Raw genomic sequence first — 18,881 nt, forward strand, 5'->3', positions numbered from 1 at the left:
AGTATGTTAAAAGGACTCAAGTGCATGGTACACACACACTGTGGAAAAAAGGCAGCAGTGCATCCTTGGATCAGGACAGGAGACATACAGGAAAACCACTGAAACATATGGAACAACACAATATGGAGACACAAAGCAAACTCTTTATTTGCCAGTAAATAATGAGCAGCCTGCATCATTTGAGCAACCACATCTACATTCTGCACAAATAGGAGATCTATGTACCATAATGCATAAACAAAATGACATAACAGCAGCTTTTGTTCAACAACAACGCTTACTGTCCTTACCATCTCGAGACATTCTAGTATTTAACGGTGATCCTCTCCAGTACAGAAACTTCATCAGAGCTTTTGAGCATGGAGTGGAATCAAAGGCTCTCAAAGTCTAGCAAAGTCTTTATTTTTTGGAGCAGTTTACAAAAGGTCAACCCAGAGAATTGGTGAGATGCTGTCAGCAAATGATTCCTGACAGAGGCTATCAACTGGCAAGAATTTCTACATGAACACTTTGGAAATTAATACAGGATTGCTGCAGCTTATAGAGAGAAGGCTCTGGCTTGGCCTACAGTGAAATCAGAGGATGTGAAGTCACTACAAGCCTTTTCTCTGTTTTTGCATGGTTGTTGCAATGTGATGGAGGAGCTTCACTATATGCAAGAACTAGACATGTCAACCAACATGAGAGCAATCATGACAAAGTTGCCATTCAAATTCAGAGACAAATGGAGGACAAAAGCACATGAAGTCTTGGAGAGGTACGATCGCAGAGCTTGCTTTTAAGATCTTGTTTCATTCATCAAATGTAAAGTTAAGATCATCTCTGATCCATTCTTTGGGGACAACCAGGACATGACAAGTGGTTCATCTGCATCAAAGAGTGTTAACAAGTTCAAGTCTCATTCCAAGTTCAGCAGAGTCAGAGGTGACATTTTTGCCACTGCAGTTCCAGTTGTTGACACAAGCAAAGACTCATACTCAATCTCATAGAGGCAGGACTCAATGGAAAGGGCTAAAAATGCGTGTGTCTGTTGCTCCCAGTCTCACACACTGGAGGAGTGTCCAAAGCTGAAAGGGAAGAAGCATCGGGACAAAACTGTCTTGTTAGTAGTTTGTTTCTGTAGCGTCAAACCTCAAACAAACAAACCTCAACCGTCCGCTGCAAAGTTTGTGTAAAGGCCTTTGCAACTAAAGGCAGTGGACTGACCCATTTATCTCAGAATCTCAAACAGACGCAAGTGGGATACTTGTTGTTCACTACAAAAAATTGCGGCAGCCCACAAACACCCGCTATAAAGCAGCCACCATTTGCAGAATCGTGTAATAATTGTGTCCCGTATGATAAGACAGCGGCCTGGTGGACAGCTTTTATGGGCGCAGTCACGTTGCATATCGTTAAAGATATGGTGCCCGTATATGCAGTGGAAAAGCTGGAGGTTCATCCGCATGCTGAAAATGTTCGACCGCAGGTTTGTGCTACAAAGTCGCAACGGGTCCTGACTCAAACCAGAGGAAGCAGACAGGCTCGTCTTCCTGGTCAAAAATGTGTAATACAGACAGCAAGCACACACCTGATGTCCTGTACATCTACCACCATGTCATGTTTACTATGCAATGCATGCAGATGTTTAGTTTAGTTTACATATCTTCAGGGATATAAAATACTTTTTGTAAACAAAGGTACCTTTTGCAAAATAAAGTATTTAATGAAAGTTATGTTCACACAATCAATACCAATATGGAAACTGATCTGTTTTATAATAGCAAGCAATCTGACATGTTAAATTTATGTTTACTAAAGTATTTTATCAATAAGGGACACAGTCTTTTCAAAAGGATGCACTTTTATATATTTTTTCAAGTGAGTTTGAAGCTGCACTGTTTACAATGGCAAGGCAGATTTGTTTAAAATCATAGCAAAAAAATAAACGCAATGCTTTTAATCATTTCTTTGTCATTTAAAGTTTGTTCTTGAGAAGTTGTAAATCGAGTTTAGTGTGGAAAAAAATTGGAGATTCAATTTTTAGGCCATATCGCCCAGCCCTAGTACAAATCTATGCATTTTTGGATCCCAGCAGTATAGCTACATTTTGTCCAGAGCATCTTATCCAAAGGTTGAACATCAAGGGTAGAAGAACCAATTTCCTTTTAGCCACCATGGGGCAAGAAAAGGTTGTTTCCATGCATGCTTTGAGTGGTTTGGAGGTGGCAGTAACCACTTTTATAATCTTCCAGAAGTTCTCACACAAAGAAAAATGCCTGTGACCCCCAATAACATTGTCTCACAGGAAGAGTTGTCACAGTCACCTTACCTCTCTGACATCCAGATCACCTGCATACATGCAAATGTTGACATGTTGATTGGTACCAACGTCCCTAAGGTATTGGAACCCTGGACAAGTTGTCAACAGCCAAGGGAACGGCCCGTATGCAGTAAGAACTGTACTTGGCTGGGTAGTTAATGGTCCCCTTCGAGACAGAGAGAACAGCAAACTTAAAACAGGGTTCTCAGCAGCTGCCGTCAATAATTTCTCTGTGTAAGCTGGAGGAGATGTTGAACAACAAGTACAATCATGACTTCAATGAAAGAAGTACAGAAGAAAAGGGGATGTCAAGACATCAAGTTCTTTAAGATTATGGATGAGTCAGCACAGCTTCAGGATGGCCATTACAGTATGAAAATGCCCTTCAGAAAAGAACAGCTCACTCTTCCTAACAATCTGTCCATGGTCAAGCAAAGGCTGCTGGGATTAAAGGCTAAATTCAGAAGGGATGAACTGTTTCACAAGGAATACACTAGTTTCTTCTCTGATTTCATACAGAAAGGCTATGCAGAGAAAGTGCCTCAACATCAACTGGATGGAGAAAATGAAAAAGTTTGGTATATTCCCCATCATGGTGTGCATCATCCCAGGAAAGGTGCTTTGTGTGATGTGTTTGACTGTTTTTCTGAGTTTAAAGGAGCCACATTCAACAGCCATCTTCTTCAAGGCCCAAACCTGACCAGTTCACTACTAGGAGTCCTTGTCAGATTTAGACAGGAGCCAATAGCAATCATGGGAGACATTCAGTCTATATTTTACCAGGTTAAATTGGCTGAAGAGGACAAGGACTTCCTTCGCTTCTTGCGGTGGCCTGATGGTAAAGTGAGCCAAGAGACTGTGGAGTATCAGATGACAGTTTATTTGTTTGGTGCTGTCTCATCTCCAAGTTGAAGACAATCATGCTCACTTTTCATCTGAAGTGAAGAAAACTGTCAAGCAAAACATTTACATTGATGACTGTTTGAAGAGCTTGCCCTCAGAGGAGGAGGCTGTTGTGATGGTTAAAACTCTTAGTGACCCCTGCCTAAAGGAAGGCTGCACTTTGACAAAGTGGATCAGTAACAGCCGGATAGTGCTGCAAACCATTGAAGAGGAGCACACAGCTAAAGACTGGAATGAATTGATCTGGATAGAGATGAGCTTCCAGTCTAGAGAGCCCTTGGACTATAGTGGTGTTTAAATTTAAAATGGTGAAAGAGCAAGCACTGAGCAGAAGAGGATTGTTGTCTATAATCTGTTCAGTTTATGATCCCATGGGGTTCCTTGCACCAGTGACTCTGCCAGCAAAGGTTACGTTGCAAGAGCTCTGTTGAAGATGTTGAGGATGGGACGACAACATACCTGTAGACATTAACCATCAGTGGACAGGATGGCTGGAGGATCTGAAAAGGCTGGCTTCATTCAAAGTTGAGAGATGCACTCAGGCCAAACACTTTGGACAGCCCATTAAAGCACAGCTGCACAACTTTTCTGATGCCAGTGAAGACGGCTTTTTTAAAAACAGCAAGAGCCAGGTCCATGTCTCTTTCTTGCTAGGAACCCCCCCCCCCCGAAACAGATAACCATTCCTCGTGTGGAGCTTACAGCTGCTGTCCTCGCCGTTCGAGTAGATCAGATGTTGAGAGCAGAATTGGAGCTGCCATTGGATCAGTCAACTTTCTGGTCGGCCAGTACTTCCATGCTCAAGTACATAAAAAATGAGGACAGACCTTTCCACACATTTGTGGCGAATTGGGTGTCAACAATCAGAGATGCAACTTGCGTCTCTCAGAGGAGGTATATCAATACCAAAGACAATCGAGCTGATTATGCCTCTAGAGCAGGCCTGGCCAACCCGCGGCTCCCGAGCCGCATGCGGCTCTTTGCCAGGTTTCGTGCGGCTCTTACATTCATGTTGAATTTTGTGTTTGTGTGTTTTTTACAGTCCGTGCATATCACGCGCATGCGGGAAAAAATGCACAGCAAAACGAAAATATGAAGATGAACACAGGACGTTTTTAAAAGAGTGGGAGAGTTTTTTTTTTTTTGTTGAACGTAATGGCAAGCCATTCTGCCTTATATCTCAAGCATCATTGGCGCATTTCAAGGCTTCAAATCTTCAGCGGCACTTCAGTCCACTCCATGCTAACATCGACCAGGAATTTCCAAAGGGGACTGAACTTCGCAAGCACAAGTTGGTAACTTTGAAAGGTCAGGCAGAAAAGCAGACACAAGTGTTCCAAAAATTTATGAAGTTGCACTCCGACCTTCAAGCCTGTGAGTATTTTAGCGTCGCATTGGATGAGTGTTGTGACATACAAGACAAGCCTCAGCTGGCAATATTTACATGGACGGTGTCAAAAGATTGTGTGATCAAAGAAGAACTCCTTGATATTGTGCCATTAAAAGACAGAACCCGTGGCATAGATGTGAAAGAAACAATGGTGGCTGCATTTGTAAAAGCAAATCTGCCCATATCGAAACTGTGATAGCCACGGATGGAGCGCCAGCCATGATCGGATCTGTGAACGGGCTTGTGGGGCTGTGCAAAGCTGACCGAACTTTTCCAGAGTTTTGGAATTTCCACTGAAGCCTGTGATGGAAATTGTCAACTACATTCACACACATGCGCTAAACCACAGACAATTCAAAAACCTCATCGCTGAGCTGGACCAATCCCTTCCAGGTGACTTGCCGCTGCACTGCACTGTGAGGTGGCTGTCAAAAGGCAAGGTACTTTGTCGCTTCTTTGAGCTTTTGGATGCTGTGAAACTGTTCATGGAAGAGAAGGATAGGCACTATCCCGAGCTCTCAGACCTTAAGTGGACTATGGATCTGGCTTTTTTGGTCGCCATGCTGTGCCACTTGGACAGACTGAACCTGACCCTGCAGGGTAAGTCAAAAATACTGCCTGACCTGGTGCAAAGTGTGTTTGCGTTCTCCAACAAATTGAAGCTGTTCAAGACGCATATTCAGAAGAAAGATTTAACGCATTTTCCCACTCTGCTAAAAGCCAGCGGGCAAGTCACCAACACCGTCCTGAATAAGCAAACAGCCAGATATGCAACAGTGGTTGAAAACCTGTACGAAAGCTTTGTGACCCAGTTCCGTGATCTTCAATTGAGAAGGCCACAGATTACATTCATCGTTGACCCGTTTAATGCGGAGACGGGCTGTTTGAAAACACCGCTGGTCACAGATGAGGCTGCAGCTGAGTTGGAGATGATCGATCTTTGTGAAGAGGACCAACTGAAACCTGCTTTGAGAGAAGGGACCATTGAATGCTGGAAAAGTGTGCCAATGGAAAAGTACCCAAATGTCAAACGGGCTGCGCTGAAGATACTGTCAATGTTTGGGTCAACATACGTCTGCGAGTCTCTGTTTTCTACCCTGAAACATGTAAAATCAAAGCATCGCTCTGTTCTGACAGACACACATGTGAAGGAATTGCTTAGAGTGGCAACAACTGACTATAAACCAGATTTGAAAAGGATTGTTGAGGGCAAGGAATGCCAGAAGTCCCACTAAGCAACATGCATGGTAAGAGAAAAAATGCTATTGTAAATTATAGGGTTTTTCTATCAAAGTGCACACTTTTATAATAATTAAAAAAACATATTTTACAGTGAAGGCAAATTATTTTTAATACTTTTAAAGTTTAAAACTCAGCTGCCAACAGAACAGCTGGTCACAATGGTTATTGCAGTTGTGGATTTGCTGAGAAAAAGTATAAAAGTAAAGTTTAAAAGTATTAAGTGTTTTTTAATTATTATAAAAGTGTGTACTTTGATTGATTGTGAGACAGTGCATACAGTGTTCATTGTTGAAAATGACTGACCTGTGGTCTTAGTTCTGTGGGAGTCAGTTTTTGTCATTATCATGTTGATGTGTGACATTTACAGTAAACCTGGCAGAGCAGAGGTCTCTGTGTGTAAGAGAGAGCGAGAGAGTGAGGGGAAGGGATTGGGGTAGTTCGTGTGTGCCCATGTGTATGATGTGGCTCTTTGTAGTAACACAGTAAAAACTGTGGCTCTTAGCCTCTGACTGGTTGGCCACCCCTGCTCTAGAGGTATGAAGGTTGGAGACCTGTTGACTGGTGGTAGCTGGATTGAAGGCCCAAGGTTTCTCTTTGACCCAGAAAAAGATTGGCCTTCAGACATCATACAGGCCACAATTGCAGCCGATGATGTAGAGGTCAAAATGGATGCCACAGTAAACACAATCATTGCTCAGGACTCGCCGAATGCTACAGACCAGCTCGTATTATACTTTTCAGATTGGTGTAAACTTCAGGTGGCAATTGTGTGGTTTCTCAAATGGAAGAGGATTCTTCTGCAGTTAAAGCAGATGGATCAAATGTGTCACTGGAGATGGAGAAGGCCAAAAAAGCAATGAGTCAGCTTGTCAGCTGAGAATCTTTTTGCTGAAGTTTCCATCATTCACTACAGTCAGCAGAAAAGTTTCATGGAGGAGATTGCTGCCCTATCAGCTGGAAAATGTGTGTCACAAGACTGGACCTATGTCTAGAGGATGGACTTGTGAGAGTTGGAGGCCGGTTGAGTAAGGCAGATTTATTAGTGGAGACAAAGCATCCAATAATATTGCACACACATCTCCACACTCATATTAAGACGCATGCACCAACAGGTTGGCCACAGTGGAAGAAATCACACCCTGTCAAGGTTGTGAAAGAAGTTCTGGATACCAAGCGCCACTTCAGCCGTGAGAAAAATCATATACAGTGCAGCTTCTGCAGATGAAGCAAAGGAAAGTTGGGGAGCAAAAGATGGTGGACCTACCAAAGGAAAGGCTCCTTCCCGATCTCCCTCCCTTCCTTCACAAATGTAGGGGTAGATTACTTTGGGCCTTTAGAAGTGAAGAGAGGTCGAGGTCTTTACCTGTTTTGCATGCAGAGCTGTTCATTTGAAAGTAGTGCCATCCTTGGATACTGATGCATGTATTAATGCGTTATGAAGGTTCATCAGCCGAAGAGGACAAGTATCTTCTATGCGATCAGATAATGGTTCAAACCTTGTGGGAGTTGAGAATGAGCTGAGAGAAGCACTTGCATCTTTAAATCACAACCAGATACAGAGAGTGTTATTGCAAGACGGCATCCAGTGGCGCTTTAACCCACCTGCAGCATCACACCACGGTGGTGTCTGGGAACATGTCATTCGTATTGTAAGGAAAGTTCTCACCTCTGTGTTACGTCTACAAACCCTGGATGATGATCGACTCCACAACGCAAGGTTGAGGCTATATTGAATGGTCACCCCCTCTGCATACAATGCTCTCGTGTTTCATTCAATTCATTGGACCCGGAAGACGACGCATCAACTACTAATATAATACCAGTGCTGCAGCCCCTCAGTGGCTTAGGTTTGTTTTGTTGTTTTATTTCACTACATTATACGAGGGAGAAAACAGTTAGCCAAGTCAGGAAAACTGTGACAACTTCAGGAGAGAGTCAATTATTTGGAGGACGCAGGACGCTGGAACAACATTTGCATAGTTGGTGTCATGGAAAACTTAAGAGGCAAGGGACATGGAGATGTTTGTGGCCACACTGTTGGAGGGATGCCTAAGCATGGATGTTGGCGGAGGCTTCGAAACTGAAAGAGTGCACAGATGCGGACCCAAGCCAAACAAAGATGCAAGATTCAGCCGGCACATCCTGGTTATATTTCTTTTCAGAGCAAGACAGGGAGTGCTGCGTGCTGCACGTGAGAAGGATAAAACCGAGTGGAAGGGCCAGCACATCTGCTTAAGCCAGGATTTATCCAGTGACACCAAACAGAAGGGTAAAACTACATGTAGTGAAGATGATTACAATACCACAGATTAATTGATAAGATGCACATTCTTGACAGTTAAATTCATCACAAAACAATGTTGCATGACTTGTCTATTCCTTGAACCTACATACCACACCACATAAAAAAGTACATAGGGGAGTGTACAGGTATTAGCCATTATGATCATCACCTTTCAGTCATTTATAAGGAGCCCATACCGTCAAGAAGAGATCTAAATTATCTTTAATCTTATAAATAAGTCATTCAAAAGAAGCTATCTTGTTTAGTTCTTCTCTCCATTCCCTAAAACTGATCATTTCTTCTGACTTCCAGTGTCACAAGACTACCCTGTTTCCTGTTGCGAGAGCTAGTTTCACCCATGTGCGTATTTGTGTGGATAGGCCAGATTTCCTCAGCAAAATACCTAGAATACATAAAGCTGGCCTTTCCCTGAACTCTAACTTAAGTACTTTATTGATACATTGGATAACAGCCACCCAGAGGTGTTGCACCATCTCACATTCATAGAACATATGTACCAGTGTGCCCCTTTCCTTCTCACATCTCCAACACTAATCATTCCCCCCCCCCCCAAGTCCCAACCTGGACATTTTTACTGGAGTCCAGTAGTTCCTATTCAATATTCTGAATGAAATAATCTGCCTATTCAATATTCTGAATGAAATAATCTGTGTCTGCATGTCTCGGGGTATAGCGTACCAGGACCTACACCTTCGTAATTTGGGGGTTGATGTTTTCTAAACATGTCGTAAAATCTGGCTGTTATTCCTCTAAGCTTCTAGCCTGATTGCCATAGCTTTTGAATACAAGAGACAGGTGCAAATTTGACCTTTGTATCTGCTGTTGTAATACAGCTCCTTAACTGAAGGAATTTCTGAAAATCTTTGCTAGGGACATCATATTTAGATACACGTTGTTCAAAGGTGACACAGTGTTTCCGGTCAAATAAATCTTCTAGTAACATTATCCCTGCCTTCACCCAATTTTCCCACATGACCGATTTTTTGTTAATTTTCAATGACTTATTATACCATTGTGATGATCCCATCGTGTGGTAATAGTTCAAATGGCATGCCTGGAGTGCCCATCTCCAACTTTCTCTAGAAAATGCCAACACAGGGTTTCTGTAGGGTACATCACCAGGAGCACAGACCTCTGATGTTTTTGACTTAGATAGATGACTGAGACTAAAGGCACGGTGATACCAAGCTTTTCTTGGGCATCCTAGACCAACCTCCTCTACTGATGCATATAGTTTCTATAGATTAAAAGGAGGCTTCTTCCCCATCCACAAGTAGCCACTTATGGCCCTATTAAATCTAGACAGAAGGGGGAGTGGGAAGTCCAAAGGCAGCGTGCTTGTTATATAATTAATCTGTTGTATTGTAATCATTTTCACTAAATTATGGACTTGTTTGCAGTGTTTACATTTGCAAACTGGTTTTGCATCTGTAATGAAAAGTCAATAAAGAAGTTAAATAACGAAAAAAGAAAGATTATGTTACCTTGTCTCCTTTCTTCACCGTCCTCGTTGTCAACTTCCCAATGGCTTTCTTTGCTGCATCACCAAGGCGACGCTGAGAGACAGAAAGCAAGATTATTACATGCCCAAAAGTAAATGGACAGCTGAACAGATATGTCTAAAGTGTGAATAAGAGACAAGGAAACATTAATAAAATGTTCCAGTCTACTGTGGAATACTGAGGAGAAAGAGACACAAAGAGATACAGACACAAGAGACACAGATACAGAGACACAGACACAAATATAAAGCGACACAAAGAGACATGTTATGCTGTCCGAGTGGTCAAGGCAACCAAAATGAGGAGGCCCAGACAGATGATGTTCAGCCTGTGATATTTCTTTTATCTTATATTCAGTACGTTAGGTTTACCAACATCCTAACTCATCTTAATGCTCCTCCAAATTACTCACTTAAATACCCCAGCACCTCCTTTCCCTAATTGGCATGTACCATTAACACAATAAATAAAGAAATATTTACTTGAACTTCCCCATCAAATATAAATACATTTAAAGCTGCAAGCTGCAATGAATGGGCCCTTACAGTCTACGCGCGTCGGGTCATGGTGCCGTTGGGGCATGCTGCTGTTGTGGCATGCTGACGCTGGGGCTTGTTCATGCAACTTTGAAAATGTCTCCATAAGAATGAATGGGAAAACGCCTGCCAAACTCCTGCGATTTTTGAAAAAAAATCTACTGGTTATCACCAAAATATTTATATATTAAGTAACAGGAGACACTGCTGAACTCTGTGATGTCTTTTTTATTAATGTAGAGTGAAAAATAAGGGCGCCAGAGCGAGAGACAAAACATGTACCATCTGCTCTCCTCCAGAAATTTTGGCTAAAAATTAACATTGCCGCTTATGTGGAAGTTGCTGGAAGGCTTATTGCTCTGGGGCTTGTCTATGTGTAGGAAAAGATGTGGGATCCAAATCAAGCTAAAGAAAATGTTTTCTCCAGATTTTCCACCTGCTCTCCACTCTAGCGATGATGTCAAGCATTCTAGCTCATGCAATACACACTCATTATAAAATCAGAAAATGAGCTAAAAATCCTTGAAACTAAAACTGTTTCAACAAGTTAAAACAAGATCTTAAAAAGCTGAATACATGCCTAATAATTCAAGGTCTTCTGACTCTTTAAAAGTTGGAATGGTGTCCCTAGCTCAACGTATGAGGGACAGGAAGAGGTTGAAAGTCGATGAATTTTGAAGAGGATATGAAGATTTTCCCATTTTCCTCTTTTTTTATTGTTATTCTCACATATTACATTACACAACTGGTATCGATTTCTTGATTCGCAATTATTGAATAACCAGAAGAAAGGAAAGCGTCAGCATATCAAATCATAGCTGTCACCATATTATCCTTGTGTAATGTTAAAAGAAACATAACCTGCATATATTTATATTTAAAAAAACTAACCAAGGGCAGACAGAAAGTTGAATATCAAAAGAAACAAAACAAAACAAAACAAACAAAAATACATAAATATATATAAGAACAACAATGATGAACCACAGCAGGATGTAGGGGCTTGTAACACTAGCTGCATTCAGTTGTAGGAAGACCAAACAACAACATTATCTGAGTTTTGTTATGTATATATAAGACATATAAGACCAGGCAGTCCTTCAAACCAACAGAAATGACATGAAGAATGGATATAGATAAGTGATTTAGATTCTAAGGTGTGTCTGTGACATTTGTACATAGGAAATCCATTTTGACCATGACCTTGTGAATTTGTCCAATTGTAAACGAAGTGAGAAAGTAATCTTTTCCATTATATATATTTCATTAACAATATCAGTCCATTCCTCTATTGTGGGGGAGTCAGGATGCAGCCAGTGTCGTGTGATGGTTTTCTTGCCAGCGGAGATCAGAATGCCAAATAAGTATTTGTTGAGATGCCCTGTGAGAAAGTTAGTTTCTCCCAGAATAAAAGTTTTGAAATGATATGGTATTTTCATATTAAACATGTTTTCTAATATTTTATGCATCTCTAACCAGAAATTTACAATTATTGGACATCCCCAAAATATGTGCCAGTGGTTTGCATCCCGGCTCCCGCACTTCCTCCAGCACTGTGTGTCCTCTCCTGCAAAATGAGTTTTTTGTTTAGGGGTTACAAAAAATCTGATTAAACACTTCCACGAAAATTCCCTCCATATATGCGAACTGGTACATTTCCACTGATACCCGCAACAACTATACCATTCCTCCTTGGGAATTAGGCAATTACCTTCCTTCTCCCAGTTATCTTTAATGTAGTCTGTAGAATGGGTTTTTTTAATCATGAAGCCCTTATATAATCTAGATATGGTACCTTTGATTCGCTCCGATAAATAAGCACGTAATATCTCTTTCAATATGGGGTCTTCTGGATCCACTGTATAGTTTCTAATAACCTTATTGAAGTAGTCACGTAGCTGCAGGTACCTGAAGAAATCTTGCTTTTCTAAAGAATGATCTCTTTTCAAAGTTTGAAAACTCTTAAGTTGTCCCTTATCTATTATTGAATAAAACGTTGTTATTCCCTTAGCTATCCAGCTTTTAAATCCATGGTCCAATTGATTCGGTTTAAAGTCAGGGTCGTATGCGCACCACCTAATTATTCCTAATTTGTCATGCAGTTTATATGTGTCTTTAATTGAGTTCCAGGTTTTAATTTGGAATTTTGTCCATGGATTCTGCAACCTGTTTACAAAATTTTCCAGATCTCTATTACCCAGTACTGCCAGGAGTGGAGGGTCCTTAATGAGTGAGAGCTCAATATCTTTCCACCTAGCATGGTAGTCTTTATTACACAGACTTATCAGTGGTCTAACTTGAGCTGAGAAAAAGTAATCCTTTAAATTAGGTACTCCCATGCCTCCTCTCTCTTTCGATAATTGTAATGTTTTAAACCTTATCCTGGGTTTTTTCCCCTGCCATATGAACCTGGAAATAATGTTATCCCACTCAGAGAATTGTTTTGTAGGTATCTCCACCGGAAGAGCCTGGAATAAAAAAAGAAGTCTCGGGAGTATGTTAATTTTTATGGTCTCCACCCTTTGAGTGAAGCTCATAAAGGGGTTGGAATTCCATCTTTGTATATCCCGTTTTATTCCGGTAAGGAGGAGGTCATAGTTGGTCTTTGCTAATGTAGAAATGTCTTTAGGAAACAGTACACCCAAATATTTCATTGCATCCTGGTTCCAATTCAGATGATATCTATCTTGAAGTTGTTTAGGTGGCGTATAATTTTGTGTTAGGATTTGAGTTTTCCGAATATTTAATTTATATCCCGCGTATTTACCAAAACCATCCAAAAGTTTAAATAGTTCAGGAAGTGAATAAGTAGGGTCTTTAAGGTATATTAATATATCGTCGGCATATAACGCAATTTTGTGTTGTTCCCCGTTTATACTAATACCTTTAATATTGTCAGATTGTCTAATCCATTGAGCAAGCGGTTCTATATAGAGTGCAAAAAGGAGTGGTGATAATCCGCAACCTTGCCTAGTGCCCCGTTCTAATTTAATAGTATCCGAGAGGTACCCATTTATTTTGATGCGGGCAGTTGGATTATTGTATAAAGTACCTATTCCCTTAGTAAATGCTTTATGAAACCCAAATCTCTCAAGAGTCTTATATAAGAACTTCCAACTCACTGAATCAAAGGCCTTTTCTGCATCTAAGCTCACCATTAAGGCCTGTAATTTATGTTTTTGTATATGGCTTAAGACGTGTAAAGAACGTCTAATATTGTCATGGGTTTGTCTCTGAGAAATGAAGCCTGTTTGATCTGTGTGAATAAGGTGTGGAAGGACCTCTTCAACCCTCTTGGCAAGAATTGATGTATACAATTTGTAGTCAATATTCAAGACAGAGATTGGTCTATACGATCCACAATCCAGACTGTCTTTTCCCTCCTTCGGTATAACAGAGATTGTAGCTTCTCTCCACGTTGGTGGGGTTTTTCCTTCTTTTAAAGCTGTATTGAATATGTTGAGAAGATTTGGTATTAATTCGGTTCTAAAGGTCTTGTACCATTCAGAAGAAAACCCGTCTGGCCCTGGTGATTTATTTGTTTTTAACCTTGAAATTGCACTATTCAACTCCTCCTTTGTTATTTCAGCTTTTAATTTTCTGTTTTCATCTTCTGATAGGGTGGGTAAATTAAGGGATGATAAAAACTGCTCAATCTGTTGCTCATCTAATAATTGAGGTTGAGAGTACAGTTGTTTATAGTAATTTTGAAACGCTATTTGTATTTCATGTTGCTTATGTAGCACAGCTTTGGAGTATGGGTCCCTAATTTTGTAGATTGTATTATCTGACTGTTGTTTTTGTAGTTTCCATGCCAATAATTTGGCAAATTTTGAACCAGATTCATAGTACTTTTGTTTTGTATAAATCATCTTTTTTTGCGTTTCTTGTGTGTGTAGAGCATTAATTTCATTCCTAATTTCTTTCAATTTTGAGATGAGGTTTGGGTTTGATCCCTTCTTATGTTTTGTCTCAAGTTCTTTTAATTCTTTACTTAATTCTGATAATCTTGATTGTCTTTGTTTCTTTTGGTAAGCACAAAAGGATATGACTTTCCCTCTGATAACGGCTTTTAGTGCATCCCATACAATTTCTGGGCCAACTTCCCCATTATTGTTTTCTTCCATATAATGTTTAATTTCTTCTTTAATTTTTGTTTTGAATTGTTCATTATTAAGAACACTTGAATTTAACCTCCATAGTGTATTTCCAGGATTGTTATTTATTTGCAGCGTCAGAGAGAGAGGAGCATGATCTGACAGGTCAATATTACCTATCTCGCAGTGATGTATTCTATGGCGATCTCTTTTGAGAATAAAGAAGTAATCGATTCTGGAGTAGACCGCATGTGGATGTGAATAATGTGTATAATCTCGACCTGTAGGGTGGAGGTCTCTCCAAAGATCCACCACTCCCATCTCCGACATAAGGATCTTAAGTTTCTTGTGTATGGAGGTTTGGGTAGAATCTTTGGAGCCATCTAGCCTGGGGTTGAGTCGTATGTTCCAGTCTCCACCACATATAAGTATACCTGTTGCCTCCATCATTAATTCAAAGATTTTTCTATAAAAATTTAAATCACTATTGGGGGGCGCATAGACGTTAAGTAGGGTTATTTGGACCCCTTCTATCTTACCTGAGACAAGTGAATATCTTCCTTCTTTGTCCTTTAACTCTGAAATTTTTTCAAATTTAACTCTATGAGATATCAGAGTAGCTACCCCTCTCTTATGGCCTAATTTGCAAGATGAGTGATACACCTGAGAAAACCCCATTCTTTTCAGCTTTTCATGTTCTACAGAATTAAGGTGTGTTTCCTGTAAAAACACAACCTGTGCATTTTCCTTTTTCATTTTACTCAGTATCTTGCTTCTCTTAATTGGGTTCAGGACTCCATTTATATTAAATGAAACAATTTTTATATTATTATTGTTAACCATGGTCTTCTACTTGTGTTGCATATGGCTGAGCTCTCCCTACATCATGACTAGCTTTTAGAACCTCGTACATCCCAAAAACTCTCGTGAACTTCGAGAGATGAACATAGCACAGTGAGAACAGTAACACAGAACTTAACCTAGAGTTTTTTGCTTCCAATGTTGAGGCTATTTCTGCATAAGCCTCTGAGGGGCTTGAGGTGTTAGAGCGCCCATAAAGGGATGTCCAGCTCTTTGTAAAGAGTAGGGCCCTTTGAGATGACTGTATGTCTCTTACAGTCATAGCTGAGGGATTTCTGTGTCCCGACCATTTTACATTTTCTTTTTTTCTTTTTCTCTAAAGAATGATCAAACTTCTAATTAAATAAGAGAGGACCATATCAGGCTACAGTCATAGAGATAATAATAAAATAATAAAATCAGCCTAATCCTTAGATTCTTTAGGTCTCGAATGAAATTAGGTTAAACCAGCCAATCTATAAACCTAGTAAAATAAAATGCCAACTAAGACAGACTTATCTGCATCCTTTACTCGATCAAGTGATTGATTGTCTCTCACTCTGGGGGGGGATTCCGTCTGAACTCCTGAAGTTTCTCTTTAAACTGCGTTTGAGGGGCTTTTTTCTTTTGTGGAGCTCTATCAGAGGTGCTCGTGGTTCCAGCCCGACGGCGTCCTATCACTTGCCATGTAGATAAGAGTTCAGTCTCTCGTTGATCCGGGTTGTCTGGAGCGGGTATGATGGTAACGGGGAATCCGCGTGAGGCCATGTCCTCCGTCGCCTCTGTTGCGCTCTGATAGAGGCGGGTGCCGTCGTTGTAGAAGACCCGTAGTCTCGCTGGATAGGGAGTCTGGAACTTAATCTTTCTTTCTTTTAGTATTTTCTTTGCTTCCGCGTATTCCACACGTCTCTTAAGGATCACTGACGGGTAGTCGTGGTCTACATAGAAGCGGGTGTTGTTGTAGAAAACCTCTCTTTTCTGCCAAGCTTTCCGGATCACCTCTTCTTTTACTTTGTAACTGGCAAGCTTGGCAATGATAGACCGGGGCTTCATTTGTGGGTCGGTGGGTTTGGGAACTGGAGCCCTGTGTGCTCTCTCAATTTTTAGCTCTGTGCCTGGCGGAAAACCCAGCGACTCTTTCAATAAGTTTTCCAGAAATAAAGAGACGTTATCCCCCTCCGCATCCTCAGGTATACCGTATATTCGGATATTGTCTCTGCGAGCCCGTCCTTCTTGATCTATCAGTTTAGCCTCCATGTTAGCCTGGCGCTGTGAGAGCCGTTTCACGAGCGTTGACATCGCTTGTAGTGCTGTTTCCGCTTCGTCAATTCTGGTCTCAGCTTCCACCAGTCTGTCATTCGTCTTGTGCAATTCTTGTTTAATCTCTGTGAGTTGGTGTTTATTATCTCGCCTGAAGTCTCGCAATTCATTCAGTATGCCGCGTAAGCTAGCTTCGTCTTCCCCGTCCTCGCTCATCCCGCATGTCGGAGAGCTGCTTCGGCTATCGTCTTTTTGTGGCATACATTCATCAGTATCTCCTGTCATGGTCATACTTTTACAACTTCTTGTGCTAACCCTGTTCATCATCGCGTTAATAAAGCACTCACTTTTGAGTTATCTCAGGGGTTATCAGGGTTAATTCGTGAAACCGTCGGGGAGCACCAAAATCACGCTGCCATCTTCGTTGCGACCCGGAAGTCTCCCCGCTGAAGAATATCCGATATGAAGATTTTCAAATCTGCTTCCACTCACACTAACTAGACTGCTACCAGACTGCCACCTATTCGCCGTTTTGCACCAAATTTTGCACAAACCCTCATTGGGCAATGGAACACAATTAGCAAAAGTGTTGTGGTCAAGATGTGAAAGACTGTCTGTTTTGAACACAATGTGTTGTTTTATATTTTGGGCGTTTTTTGGCCTATCAAAATTCTTTTGATAAATTTTTGTCAGGAGGGTCCACAGATGCTTCATGGAAAATTTGGCACAGCTTGGTCAAATTTCCTAGGAGGAGTTTGAAAAAGTAAGTTTTTCAATTTGACGCAATTTTGCGAATGGAAAGTTACTGTGAAAGTGGGCGTGACCTACACCACACAATTCAGCCCAATTCAGAGAGCACGGCAATGTAACGTTTCACATTGTGCAACACATTATGTGTGAGTTATGGGCCAAAATTGCTTTTGAGTTGATAATAGCATCACCTGCTTGTCCTTTTTGGTGCGTGAGTTACAGGGGCCAGTCTTTACCACCCCTATCTTTTTCATTTCCATAAGAGTTATGGTGTGGGCACAGTGCCAAGTATTAAATCAAAGCCGCAAGCAGTGATGAACGGGCCCTCACAGTTCACGCTTGTCGGGGCATGCTGCCACTGGAGTGTGTCGCGTAGATGTATTCAGGGCAAGACCCTCTATATGTTTGAGCAATTTGGAGTAGGTGGCAAATTGTATGTGGAAGTTATAATGACTTGATGGTTTTATGGCAAAGCATCAAAATGGATGTGACATACGTGAAAACGTTTGAAAAGTTTTGTCTACAGATGCTACTTGCAAAGTTTGTTGCAAGTCGGTCAAATGGCCTAGGAGGAGTTCGAAAAAAGTAAGTTTATCATTTTTTTCACAGAGCTTTACTGGCTTATGGGGAAGTAGTCACCTGAGTTTCATGTCATTTGGACAGACCAATGTGGAGTTATGCAACACTGTGTTTTGAGCAAAATGTACAGGAAGTTGTTATTTAATAACTTGAGTATTGTTTGGAATATCAAATTCCTTTATTCTGTTAATAGCTTTTTGTCAGGAGACTCCACAGATTATGTGTGCAAAGTTTCATGGAAATCGGTGTAATCACAATTTTTCTTTGCGTTTTTTTGCTTATCGCTAAAAGTGACGACTAAATGGGCAGCATCTTACTCCCTGGTGGATTTAGGTTATTGGTCCATGTAATTCAGACGCACCTATGTGGAGATATGCTACACTTGCTGATTTCGAGATTATTATCAAAAAATCATTATTTCACAACTTTGGTATCTCTTTGAAACAGGACTTTTTTTTTTACACCTTTTTATCAGGAGTGTCCACAGATGCTATGTACAAATTTTCTGTGTGCATCAGTCTAATGGCCTGAGTTTGAAACTGACTGTCCATATTTTGTGATTTTTGGAAAGAAAATATCAACAGAAATGGGCATGGCCTTCATCAGCCAACTCAGTTCAATTCAGGGAAGGCGTGGGTATAAGATTTTTGAATATGCAAGATAGTATGTGTGATTTATTGGCCAAAACACGTTTGCCCTGATTATAGTGCCACATGGACATGTCATTCTTGGTGTGTGAGCTGCTAGTCTGTACCATCCATACGAAAAAATTTCACCATCTGGGGAACATGGGCAACGATTGTACCAAATTTCGTCTTAATCGACCAAGTCGATGTTTAGATATGAAGATCTTAAAGCGTAAGATCTTGAAGCGTAAGATCGCCATCTAGTGGTCATGTCCTCAAATTTTGCTTGGAGCCTAAAGGGAATGTGTTACTGTGAAGTTATGTGACGTACTGACCCAAGTTTCATGTTAATCGGATACACACTATGGAGATCAGGACACTGTTATGTTATGTTATGGACAGTCCCAGAAATGCTGTGTGCAAAGTTTGGTGCAAATCGGTCAAATAGCATTTTTGGAAGGAGTTTGAAAAAGTAGGTTTGCGTCATTTTGCGTATTTGCAGAAAAAACAATTCTGCACAATTCAGTGAACGTGTGGATGTAAGGTTTC

At 40.8% G+C, this 18,881-nt stretch overlaps 1 protein-coding gene across 1 annotated transcript in view; it reads right to left on the bottom strand.

The window, feature by feature from the left end:
• Positions 1–18,881, bottom strand: part of rnf130 (ring finger protein 130) — a 72,278-nt gene that overhangs the window by 21,184 nt on the left and 32,213 nt on the right. The window contains exon 5 of the mRNA XM_037077409.1: positions 9,627–9,698. Coding sequence (XP_036933304.1) covers positions 9,627–9,698 — 72 coding nt within the window. The remainder of the gene's footprint in view (positions 1–9,626; positions 9,699–18,881) is intronic.

This window comes from Acanthopagrus latus, chromosome 18 (genome assembly GCF_904848185.1).
Source record: "Acanthopagrus latus isolate v.2019 chromosome 18, fAcaLat1.1, whole genome shotgun sequence".
Classification (NCBI taxonomy): domain Eukaryota; kingdom Metazoa; phylum Chordata; class Actinopteri; order Spariformes; family Sparidae; genus Acanthopagrus; species Acanthopagrus latus.